Source organism: Lontra canadensis, unplaced genomic scaffold (genome assembly GCF_010015895.1).
Source record: "Lontra canadensis isolate GAN:19392208 unplaced genomic scaffold, GSC_riverotter_1.0 scaffold59, whole genome shotgun sequence".
Taxonomy (NCBI): Eukaryota; Metazoa; Chordata; class Mammalia; order Carnivora; family Mustelidae; genus Lontra; species Lontra canadensis.
This window is the reverse complement of record NW_022631053.1, coordinates 5723457-5736284: the sequence shown is the minus strand read 5'-3', so window position 1 is coordinate 5736284 and position 12828 is coordinate 5723457. Positions and strand designations below refer to the sequence as shown.

Sequence of the window (12828 nt, the reverse complement as noted above, 5' to 3'; positions counted from 1 at the left end):
AACCACCAGTTCGAAGATAAATTTACACTAGAGGATATTAAAATATTAAAGGTCTGAGAGAAAGACAAATACCGTATGATTTCACTTATATGTGGACTTAAAAAAAAACGAGTGAGCAAACCAAAAAAGCCAAAACAGACACATGAATACAGAGAACAAACTGATGGTTAACAGAGGGGAGAGGAGTAGGGGAATGGGCAGAACGGATGAAGCGGGAAGGGGGAGAGACAGGCTTCCAGTATGGAAGTATAGGGAATAGAGTCAGTGGTGTGGGGTTTTCTGGTTGTTGCTCTTGTTTCTGTTTTTTCTCCAAATTTTTATTTAAATTCCAATAAGTTAACATACAGTGTAATATTGGTTTCAGGAGTAGAATTTAGTGATTCATCGGTTACATACAACAACTTGTGCTCATCACAAGTGCCCTCCTGGGGCGCCTGGGTGGCTCAGTGGGTTAAGCCTCCGCCTTCAGCTCAGGTCATGATCTCAGGGTCCTGGGATCGAGCCCCCCATCGGGCTCTCTGCTCAGCAGGAAGCCTGCTTCCCCCTCTCCCTCTGCCTGCCTCTCTGCCTACTTGTAATGTCTGTGTGTATCTGTGTCAAATAAATAAATAAAATCCCCCAAAAAAAAAGTTATGCCTAGTATCCATTCCTTTATGTCTGCAAGTCAACATCATATGATGCCCTTTAACAGCAAAGGCTTACCGGTTACTTTAAGACCTACAGACACCCCCTTCTAGCACTACCACTATTATTACTCTTGTGTGTCTTCTTAGAAAGTATTGATCTAGCGATAACTCTTCCTTCACAATGCCTCTCCACCAAACTGAAATCAAGATCTTGTACTCTAATAATTACCAGCTTTTTCTAGCCATATATATCCCCTATTAGTTCCATTTCTCTGGAGAACCCCACTAATACAAGATGCTTGATGATCACTGATCACATAGACAAGAGATCAGTTTAATTGGGGGTTTAGATCTGATGGTTTCTTGCAGACACAGAGATATCGTGAACTTGAGTTCAGTTCAGTGGTCTCCTATCCAACCGATAGTTTACTGATTGCAGATGCCAGAAGATCGTCAATTTCTCCAAACTCAGTGGTGCTCATCACGGGTCCCCCACTAGCCTAAGTGGTAAAATACCTTCAACCAAGCACAGATAATGAACAAAGTTCAGCAAAACACAGAGACAAGCCCCTCTGGAGACATTCCAACAAAAGCATGAAGTTTGAAAATCATACTTCTTTCTCCTACCAACTCCCTTTCTTTCTCTTTCTCCTACCAGTTCCCTTCTCCTACCAACTACCATTTCCCGCCTGTACACATTTGCCCAAAACCAGGAGCCACCCCCACCAAAATGAGACTTTATTCCCGATATTTTTCTTGGTTACAGTCCCTTCCCTGAGGTTCACACTGGCTGGACCAGTTTGGGGAACTAACCTTGGACAACCATGTCCTTCCTGGAACAGATGCCAGCATTATTGCCCAATCAGAGATACCTTTGTGCCCAGAGGGTATAAGAGACAACAGCCCCCTGGGCATAGCAGACTTGAGCCCCACCAGCTGCAGAAATGAGGTCTATTCTGATCATCAACCTTCTTAGCTGCTTCTGTGCAGCATATGAGGCTAAAATCTTCTCCAAGTGTGAGCTGGCCCACAAGCTAAAGACCAAGGGAATGGATGGCTACCATGGCTACAGCCTGGCAGACTGTGAGTGTGAATGTTCTTTCTGTCTCTGCCCAAAGAGACCTTCTTCCCCAGCCAAGCAGTCTCTCCCTTTTCACTTCCTGATTTATTCATTCGTCCGGGCTCTCTTCCACTCCGCGTCTGCTCTTCTTGTCTCTGCCTCCACGGCCTCATATCCCCTATCAGGATCTCCTTTCCTCTCTTTCCCTCAGGGATTATTTTATCTACAGTAAATTTTCTTCTACTGTTCCCCCACGTCACCTTCCCAGCTGGCGACCTGGAATCCTTCCTTGGAAGCACCACGATTCACCCAACCTCTCCCCGTCCTGCTCTCATCACCTTTGCTTTCATCTGCATCTTTTTCAGTCCCGATCTCTGCAGCACACTTTGTGCTGCCTCCCACCCTCTCCCCTGCCCTTCTGTCCACCAAAAAATAACCTACATCTGCTGCCTTTGTCTCAAGTTTGTTCTATCCATGTCACGAGGGAGTTGGATGGGGACTGTGAGAACAGAAGGCGAGGTGGAGAGTGACAAGGTACAAGAAGGACCAAGAGTCTCTGTCACCGTCTCATTAGTAAGAACACATGAAGCTATTTCAGGTTCCTTTGAATATCTTCATTTTTCTTCATGCCAAATATACTTTCTTGTCACCAACCCCCTAAGGATGGCTTTATGGGGCTTCCTTTCTAGGATCCTCCTCCATTACTTCTCCACCTCCTCTCTTCCTATACTTTGGGATATAAGGCTACATGAATATACAAGGCAGGAGCTGGCTATTCAGCTGGGAGATGAGGCTGGAAAGGTAGACTTGGGAGACAGATGGCGACTAATGGATTATTGGCCGTTCCAAATGCATTTATTTAACAATTGTGATTACACACTTACCACGGGCTAATTATTGCTTGGGACAAGGAACACACAATGGATCATCAATCTCATAGTCTTCGTTTCCGTCTCAAGGGATTTTCCAGCAGTTCTAGTATAGCACAAGTTGTGTCTCGTTGTGAAACAATCCCCCTTGTCTACACACATCTTTTGCTCTCTTTGACACAGGGGTCTGCATGGCTCAATATGAGAGTAACTTCAACACCCGGGCCTTTAATGGGAAAAATGCCAATGGCAGTAGTGACTATGGGCTCTTCCAGCTGAACAGCAAGTGGTGGTGCAAAAACAGCCATCATTCCTCAGCAAATGCCTGCAACATCATGTGCAGCAGTAAGGACGACCCCCTCTGAGGGCTGGGTAAATAAAGTAGGGCAGGTAAAGAAGGTACGAAATTGAACGCCCTACTCCCTGTGCTGGAGAAACCCAGGACAGGGAATAAGGGGGCCCCGGACCGTCCTCTCACCTAAAACAGGATTCCACAGAGCCCCTCCTGCCAAAAAGGAGGAAGCAAGACACACTGACCCCTGACTGAACTTCACCTTCATGGGTCCCCATCCCTCAAGCCACATTATTCCGTCCTTGTCCACACACCCCCACGTGGCACTCTGGACATACTAAGTAGTCTCCTGAGAACAGAGACTCTCCCTTGTCCATTCGGTCCTGGATGCCCTCCGCAGACAGCCATGCTCAGAGGCAGATTCAAAGTAAGGCAAGAAAACCCAGGCACATGGAAGGCAAACCCCCAAGAGGGCTCCAGAGATAGAGGGTTTCTGAGTCAGGCTCCGTTTCCTCTGGAAATTCCCCTGCAGGGGGGAAAAAAAAAAGGATTGATTAATGAAAAAGGAAAAGGGATTTTTTCCCTCCCCACTCAGCCCCTTTTCCTTTCAGAGTTTCTGGATGACAACATCAATGATGACATTGTCTGTGCCAAGAGAGTTGTGAGAGATCCTAAGGGGATGTCCGCCTGGTAAGCAGAGCATGAAGTGCAGAGACCAGCCCCTCTGCCAGACATGGACCCAGTCAGTATTTGGGATGCTGGTAGAATCAGCAGCATCTCTGCTGTAGGATTCTCCCTGGGCTTTGCAGGGAGCAGAGCTTGTTCTCCAGACATAAAGGGAGGCAGAGTAATATGGTGCCATGCTCACCCCAAGCATCCTGGCAGCAACGACTCCCAGGTCCCCAGTCGGGCAAACCCTGCCTGTCTGAGACTCTCCCACAGCATCAACAGACTGCAGCCAGCAGACCCTACATTCCCTCTCAGCTGAGCCCCTTTAGACTCCTGCCCCTGCCTCGGATTTATGCTGTGTTTCTCTGTTCTTAGGATGGCCTGGGTAAAACACTGCAAGGGCAAGGATTTGTCCAAATACCTGGCTGGCTGTAAGCTGTAAGATGGCCATGGAATATGGCTCCCAGAGAAGGTGGCCCTGGAGGCAAGGTAGTTCTTCAAGGTTCTTGGAAGCTCTGAATTTCCCCTGCTCTCTGCCTCCAAAATAAAAGTTACTCAATTTCAGCTGTCTCAAGTATCGTGTTTAAGGGCTGGGTTATGACGGAGACTTGCTTCCTGCTATAGACAGCTGGAGGTCCTGTTCCCTCCAAGCCCATCCCCAAAGTTCCCCCATCTCCTCTGGAAAGATAAGGAAAATCCTTTACTGAAAACTGCTGGAGGCTGAAATTGACAGATGAATACAGCATTCCAGATGTGAGCTCTTATGAAATTTATTTATAACAGTGGCTAATATTATTCTCCATCACCAGGAAGGAGAGTGCAAGATACAAGAGAAGAGAACTGTGGGAGAGATGTGGTTTGGACATAGAGAAGGGCAGGCAGAATCAGGATGATTATATTGGCTGGGGTAAATAACTAAGCTGCCACAACGGAGTCCCCGAAATATGGTGTTCTCACAAAGCAGTCCACGGTGGGTAGACAGGCTCCTTTGTCCCACACAGACATTCAGAAATTCAGATTATTTCCATCGTGTATCTCTATCATCCACTAAAGCATTACTACTAAAAGCCTGGTCCACAGACTAACAGCACCACCAACAACAGGATACTTGTTAGAAATGCAAATTATTGGGGCTCCTGGGCAGCTTAGTCATCGGGTGTCTGCCTTTGGCTCAGGTCATGATCTCAAGGTCCTGGGATTGAGCCCCGCATCAGGCTCCCTGCTCAGCAGGAAGCCTGCTTCTCCCTCTCCCACTCCCCCTTGCTTCTGTTCTCTCTCTCTGTCAAATAAATTAATTAAAAAAAAAAAGAAATGCAAATTTTTGGGCTATTGCAGACCTACTGAATCCTTGTTTTAATTTCTGTTTTCATGAGCTCTCCAAGTGATTCTTATGCATTAAAAAAGAAACTGAGAAGCACTGCCCTAAGGTGTTGTCCTACATGGATAATGTTAGCTTGGAGGCACTCCTTGCTCTAAATTGGGGCACGTAGGGCTCCTGAATGGCTCAGTCGGGGTTAAGCGTCTGCCTTGGGCTCAAATCATGATCCCGGGGTCCTGCAACCAAGCCCCGCATCATGTTCTCTGCTCAGCGGGGAGCCTGCTTCTCCTTCTGTCCCACTCCCTGCTTGTGGTTTCTCTCTCTCAAATAAAGAAAGAAAATCTTAACTGCATGAAGGGAAGTAAGTTTGGAGAAACACACATGCAATGTTTTAAGGTCCAGGCCTGGAAGAGACACACTTCTATTAATACTCCAGAGACAGAATTTAATCGCAAGCCATTCCTAGCTGCAAGGGGTACCAGTCGGGCACCCCAGGTCCTGGTAACAATGCTAGTATTACCGGAAAAGGGGCAAATGGATTTGGATGGACAACTAGTAGTTTCTGCCCCAGTAATTAATAATTCATTTAATAAAGTAAATCATAATCACATTCCTATGGTGTAAATGTTTCCAGATAACAGTATTTTTGTCTCCCACCATCCCTTTAAATTTATTCTGTGGGGTATGTTCTTCTACCTCTGGATTAAAAACTCAGGCATGACTTTCCTGGTCACCATTAGGAAATGAGACCACACCAACTCTGTCCAAGGAATTCCCCCTCCTCTCTCTGGCTCTTTTCTTGGCATCTCCAGCATGTTTTATAGACTGACGAGCAGAAGATTAACTAAAGATGCAAAATATATTCTCCACAATCTCCTTTTTTTGTTTTTTAAAGATTTTTATTTATTTATTTGACAGAGAGAGAGATCACAAGTAGGCAGAGAGGCAGGCAGAAAGAGAGGGGGAAGCAGGCTCCCAGCTGAGCAGAGAGCCCGATGTGGGGCTCAATCCCAGAACCGTGAGACCATGACCTGAGCCGAAGGCAGAGGTTTTAACCCACTGAGCCACCCAGGTGATCCCAATCTACCAAATAATTGTGGTCTTGCATTTTATTCTGAAATGTGATCTCTATTGTCTTGAAGCCTCAACAGAACCTAAACAAAAAAGTTTCCCCCTTAACCTCCTGATACAATAAGTTTACACAGCTGACAGAGGACTTTCGGAAACCAGATCACCACTGAGCACTCTGTGTGTTATAGAAAGACATTGTTGGCTGATATACTGCCTTGCTATTCCTGCAGCCACCAGCGTCCAGGCAGCTAGCTCTCCGACGGGATCCCACTCTCCTGCGGCTGCTGCTCCAGCAGCTGGCCGGATCCCTCTCATCTGGTTGCCATTACTATGGCTTAGCTCCAGTTGAAGGTTCCCAGGTAGGAGAAGAAAGCAGTGGAGGGACAGCGGGATAAGTAACAAGGAAATAGAGGCCAGCTTGTATTCTGGCACCTGGACCACACAGCTCTTTATCAGGGCTAATTCTAATTCTCCCCCAGTTTTTCTGGAGGAAGTTCTCTGCACCTCCACTCTCCCAGAGACAGCAAGGTGGATTCTCACAACCATCCAAGAACCCTGCCCCTTTCTGTGCTAGAGGGAGTTATTATTCCCTGCTTCTTACCCGCCCCCACCCCCGTCATGGATCTTCCGGAGCACTACAATGGACAGATCCCCTACACATAGATGTTGAACTTGGACATGTGGTTTGCTTTGCCAACGGAATGTTAGCATATGTGACACAAATAGAAACAGAAAATGTGGCTGCATGGCTTCCTTTGGCCTCTTGTGTTCCTGTGATATCCCCGTAATCACGCCTCAGGTACTCACCATTCCCAACACCCTCCCCACAAGCTGGGCCTCAGAATGAAACATGTGGAACAGACTTGAACCCAGTCCAAATCCTGGCTCCTAAAGTAGAGTCCCTCCCCCCCTCCAATCAATCAAAAACCCACCAGACACAGAAGCAGGAAAAAAAATGTTTTAAGCCACTGAGTTTTGTGGTGGTTTATGACACAAGAAAAAAAAATTGACTGGGGTGCCTGGTGGCTCGGTCCTTTAAGTGTCAGCCTTCAGCTCGGGTTATGATCTCGGGGATCCCCGAGTTGGGCTCCCTGCTCAGCGGGGAATGTGCTTTTCCCTCTCCTTCTGTGATCTCTTTCTCTTTCTCTCAAATAAATAAATAAATAAGATCTTTTAAAAAAGAAAAACTAATACTCTTGCTCACTCCTGTGTCTTCTCAGAGTTGTCCCCCTTACACGACCACCACAAATCCTATCCCCATTTGGATTCCTCTCCCCACTGGCGAGACTCTTCACTGTGAGGGAGTAGATTCTGTACCTCCCTTGATAAATTTGCATTACATTTAGTTTGAATATGTTTACTGAGCCTTTACTTAGTGGTTAATTGCCCTGAAAGGAGATTTATATGAGGGTCTTGCCCTTTATCTTATTACAAACCCAGGGAGAGACTCTAAAGTCCCCAGAATAATCCAACCAGTAACTAATATAAATGGGCCCTTAATCAAAATCTAATATAGCTCTTTTCCTCTCCCCACATAAACCAAAGAAGGGAATGTAGACTTAGATTCTTTAAGTGTTGTTTAGGCATTTATGAAATAAAAGACTTTGGGGGGCACTTCTCTAAACTGAGCTTTGTGTGCAAGATATTTTTACTCACCCCTGAAAATGCAAAATTATTCTTTTTAATTCTATAAAAATCAACTAAAGAACGGCTGAGGCAATGTAAAGAAAAACAAAACCAGAGGAATACCTGGGTGGCTCATTCAGTTAAGCATCAGATCGTGATCTTGGAGTCCTGGGATCAAGCCCAACGGGGAGTCTGCTTGTCCCTCTCCTTCTGCCACTCCCCCTACTTGTGCTCTCTCTCAAATAAATAAATTTTTAAAAAAGAATAAAATAAAGCTGTCTAAAAAAATAAAACTGGGCCAATCACAAGTACGATAATAAGATATAAATCTCAAAACTGCACTCTACCTAAAAGGAAAGACTAAAGTAAAACTTCAGAGTCAATCCCCTACACAACTGGCATCATTCGTTACAGGAATACACACTTGTAGAGGGCTCCACATGACACGCTCTTACTTATGAGTCTATCTGGATTCTTACACCAGCTCTGACCTAATTACTTGGTGTTATGGATTGAATTGTGGCTCCCAAGAAAGAAGTCCTAATGGCCGGTAGCTTGGAATGTGAACTTATTAGGAAATAGGGTCATTGCAGGTGTAAGCACTGAAGTAGGGTGGCTCCCTAACCCTATATGACTGGTGTCCTTATAAGACGACAGCCATGTGAGGAAACTGCAAGTCAAAGAATGCCCAAAATCGCTGGCAAACCACTGGAAGCTAGGAAGAGGCAAGGAAAGAGTTTTCCCCAACAGGTTTCAGAAGGAGCGTGGTGCTGCCAATGCCTTGACTTCAGACTTCTGGCTTCGGGAACTGTGAGAGAATAAATTTCTGCCCCCGAGTTAGTGGGGGAGGCGAGAGAACATACTGCCTTAAGAATGCCCTTCTGCCTGCATCTGACCCTTTGCCACAGCGATTTAGGATGTCTTTCGGCCTGTTCCACTCCTTACTCTGTCCTCACTCCTAAATTACAGGATATTTCTCCTCCTGTCAAGCTCTCTTTGTCAGCATTCATTGGGATCGGCTATACACTGTAGATTGTAGAACTGGAGGAACTACTAGTGCTGTTACTAGTACAATCTCCACCGGCTTACACTACCTTAGTGCTTCTATGTGCCAGGCCTGTTTATAGCCTCATCTTCATTTCACAGAGACGGGTCTGTCTCGGGTCCTCTGCCACACTCAGGCACCGGCTGGAGCGAGCTGTGGGAATCGTGACTTGGTGTGAACATGGTGCTGTGGCGGGGAGGAGAAAGGAGTAGCTGAGAGCACTGAACTACAGAGTTTGTGCTGCTCAGGTTAGCACCTGCCTTCAACGGGATCCCTGACACCAAGCAGCAGATCTCAGGTGAGAAGGTGAAGCTGTCATCAAGTGGAACCAATGGAGAAAAGGATTGCTTGGAGTTTTAAGACTCAATGCTCTGGGGCACCTGGGGGGCTCAGTCGGTTAAGCCTCTGCCTTCGGCTCAGGTCATGATCTCAGGGTGCTGGGATTGAGCCCCGCATCGGGCCCTCTGCTCAGCAGGGAGCCTGCTTCCCCCTCTCTCTGCCTACTTATGATCTCTGTCTTTCAAATAAATAAATAAAATCTTTAAAAAAAAAAAAAAAAGAATCTACCTTCAGCTCAGGTCATGATCCTAGGGTCCCAGGATTGAGCCCCACATTAGACTCCCTGCTCAGTGGGTAGTCTGCTTCTCCGTCTAAACCCCCTCACCCCACACTCCTGCTCTCTTTCATTCTTTCTCTGAAATAAATGAATAAAATCTTGAGAGAAAAAAAAAGACTCACTGTTCTGGAGTGAGGGTGTGAGAAGAGATGGGAACCAATTCCCTCTCACATTACATGATAAGCACAAAAAGAACAGGAGCTATCTAGCTATCTGAGTGTCCCAAGAGCCTAGTACAATACCCAGAACATTAGTAGGTGCTCAGTAAAGGTCGTAGGTTCTAGGTTCATTTACTTACCAATTAATGCTTAGATACAAAAGGAAGTGAGAAGCAAGTGGTAGAGTAAAAGTGTGAGGGGAAGAAAATAAAGTCATGAATAGGAATATAAGCTTTAGGTAGTACTGGAAACAAAATGAGGTACGCCCACCAAGACCTATACGTGGGGGTGAGTGACATTGAAGAATTTAACCAAAAAAAAAGAGATCCATAATGGACCACAGAAGACACACGTAAAGTTACTTTAAAAATATATAATGGCCCTGGGGTGCCTGGACGGCTCAGTGGGTTAAAGCCTCTGCCTTCAGCTCAGGTCATGATCCCAGGGTCCTGGGATGGAGCCTGCATCAGGCTCTCTGCTCAGCAGGGAGCCTCCTCCGCCCCACCCTCTGCCTGCCTCTCTGCCTACTGTGATCTCTGTCTAAATAAATAAAATCTTAAAATACATATATACAAAATGTCCCAGGCCAGGGTTGACAAACATTTATTGACAATATTAACACTTTGTGTTTGTTTTTGACAACCTTAGCATGACCTTTTGGAGGGCAAAGACCCTTTTAGTATTATTAATAAGGATTTTAACCATAATGAAATAAAACACATTGAAAATGCTTAAATCCTTAAGTTTGTAATGATAATTTTTAAAACCCTACTTGATTTCTCTTAGAGGCTACTAATGAACCAACTCATTATTTTTAAAAATAGTTAAGTGGAGAAAAAGAAGTAAACATTTATCCTGCCTTTCCTATGCAAACCGTACCACTGGGTAAACAGATAGTAGATAAGAAGAAATTTCTCTTTGTAGAAGTTTCCCAGATAATGAATGAAGAAGAAATGAAGGTAAAATATCACCACTTTTTAACTCCTAATGAATCAATAGATCTAGGCATTGAGCTTCAAAACGCTATCATCACAAAAAAAAAAGAGACACCCAGACATCATGTGCCCCCCTGATGGAAGAACACAACACAATCTCTGAAGCAGACTTCCCAAAATCATGAACTGAAATCTGATTAAGCCTCTGGACTCAACTGCTGATTTGCAGACATACAGATGACAGAATAACATGTTAAACTGCACTGTGGAGACACAATTGACTAAATCCAGACTGAACTCTCTATAAGACAAACCACCTGTTTTCTTGCACAATAACAACAAAATCAGGATAAGAAAAAAGGAATAATCTATGGAGTAAATGAGGCTCATAAGACATATCAACTAATTATAACACATACACTTTATATGGATTTTAAATAATCACCCTATGAACACAAACACACACACACACAGCCCAGAGATTCTCATAGAGGACAGACAGCCATCTTAAACCTTATGAGGAACCTCCCCTCCCCCCACTCCATGGGGATAGTGGAGATGAACTGATAACCTCTGAAGGAGTAACAGCAATACAAGCCAGAAGATAGTCCTGAAACCAAACAATTACCAAGCCTAGAATCCTACAGTCAGCAAAATTTCCTACAAGAATGAAATCAAAAGAAAAATTCACCCCAAAATGGAAATGGTCTAAATGTTTCAGTTAAAAGACAACTATTTAAAAAAAAGATAATTATTGAGTAGTTAAAAAAAATAAAACCCAACTATATGCTGTTTATAAGACTAACATTGAAAATGAAAATACAGAGAAGTTTAATCTAAAATGATGGTAGGGATCCTAGGCTTATCATGGGGATCACTTCATAATATATGAAAATATCAAATCACTATGCTATACATCTGAAATTAATAGGATATTGTATATTGATTATACTGCATTTAAAAACAAAATGATAAAAAAGACACATCTAAACAATAACTGAAAGAAGACACTATATATTAATATCAGACAAAATATACTTTAAGGCAAAGCATTATTAGATATAAAAATAATAGATTTGAGGCAGAAAGAAAGCAGAAGGAAATAATCAAGATAAAAGCACAATCAATAAAATATCCAAAAGAAAAGAACAACTTAACCCAAAGTTGGTTCTTAGGAAAGACAAAGGAAATCGATAAACATCAGGGGAGACTAAGACAAAAATGAAGAATGCACTGATAAATAATAAGAAGAGAAAAAAGAGAATCATTAAATATGATTCAGTCTTCAAATAGGTAAGATTTTATTACAAACAACTTTGCAATAAATATGAAGATTTTACGAAATGGGTAAATTCTTAGAAAAAGTATAACTTACTGAAACTGACACAAGAAAAAACAGTAGATTTAACAATCATTTACTATTAAATAAACTGAAATCAAGTAAGTATCATCCACAAAAAGCAACAGTAACAACAATGGAAAAAACCCTGCAGCACCATGTCTCCATAGGCAAGATCTGCTAAATATTCAAGGAAGAAATAATTCTAAGCTTAAACAAATTCTGAAGAACAGAAAGAGTTGACAGAAATCCAACTCATTTTATGAGAGCAATAAAACCATGACAGTAAACAAGGAAGGAAAATTACTGGCCGATATCACTTATAAACCCAGATGCAAAAATCCCAATGTGTATGAAAATTAAATCTAGAAATCTAGAAATATGTAAGAGTAATAAATTATGACCAGTTGGGCTTATACAAGGAAAAATGTGTTTAAAATTAGAAATAAATCTATGTGTTTCAACATATTAAAGAAGAAAATCATAATCATAATCATCTCAATAGATGGAGAATTTTTCTAATAAAACTCAGTATCAATGTGATTTGTTTTCACTTAGCAAACCAGAAATAGAAAGGAAATCAATTAATCTGGCACTAGCTACAAAAGAAACGCTCAGCAAACTTTTTATTTTTATTTTTTCTTTACTTATTAAGTAATCTCTACCAACACGGGGATGGAATTTACAACCCCAAGATGGTGAGCTGCACACTCTACCAACTGAGCCAGCCAGGTGCCCCAAACTTCTAAAATCCAGCTCCTTCTGAATTCAAACCCCATTCATTTGGCCACATTTTAATGCTTTCTTTTCAAATAAGCCCAAGAAGTTGAATATGGCTGGAAAGTAGCACATGAGAGAAAGAACATTCTTTGAGACAACGGTCATTAGATAATGAAGGTCAGATCATGAAGGGTCTTAAATGCCATGCTAAACAGGTTGTTTGTGTGTTTTCCTGAAAACAGTGAGGTGACACTGAAGGTGAAAGGTTGGCATAAGCAGTAGAATGACCAAATAAAGCTTCTTTCAAAGAATCGTTCTGGCTGCAGTATAAATTTAGAAAGGGTAAAACTTAAAGCTGGGAGATGAGTTTTCAAGAGAGAGAACAAGGGGTTGCAAGTTCCAGACCTGTAGGAGCCAGACATGAGTGAAATGGGCCAGTTCTAAGACAAAGGAGAGGTGAGAACTGTAGAAAATGAAAAGCACA

The 12828-nt window shown here is 43.2% G+C and overlaps 1 protein-coding gene across 1 annotated transcript; it reads left to right on the top strand.

The window, feature by feature from the left end:
- Nucleotides 1–1570: 1570 nt before the first annotated feature.
- On the top strand, nt 1571–3972 carry LOC116878807 (lysozyme C, milk isozyme). The gene is made up of 4 exons (XM_032876546.1): nt 1571–1709; nt 2739–2900; nt 3459–3537; nt 3892–3972. Exons 1-4 carry the CDS (start codon nt 1571–1573, stop codon nt 3956–3958), a joined length of 447 nt encoding a protein of 148 aa, XP_032732437.1. The 3' UTR covers nt 3959–3972.
- The last annotated feature ends 8856 nt before the right edge of the window (nt 3973–12828 follow it).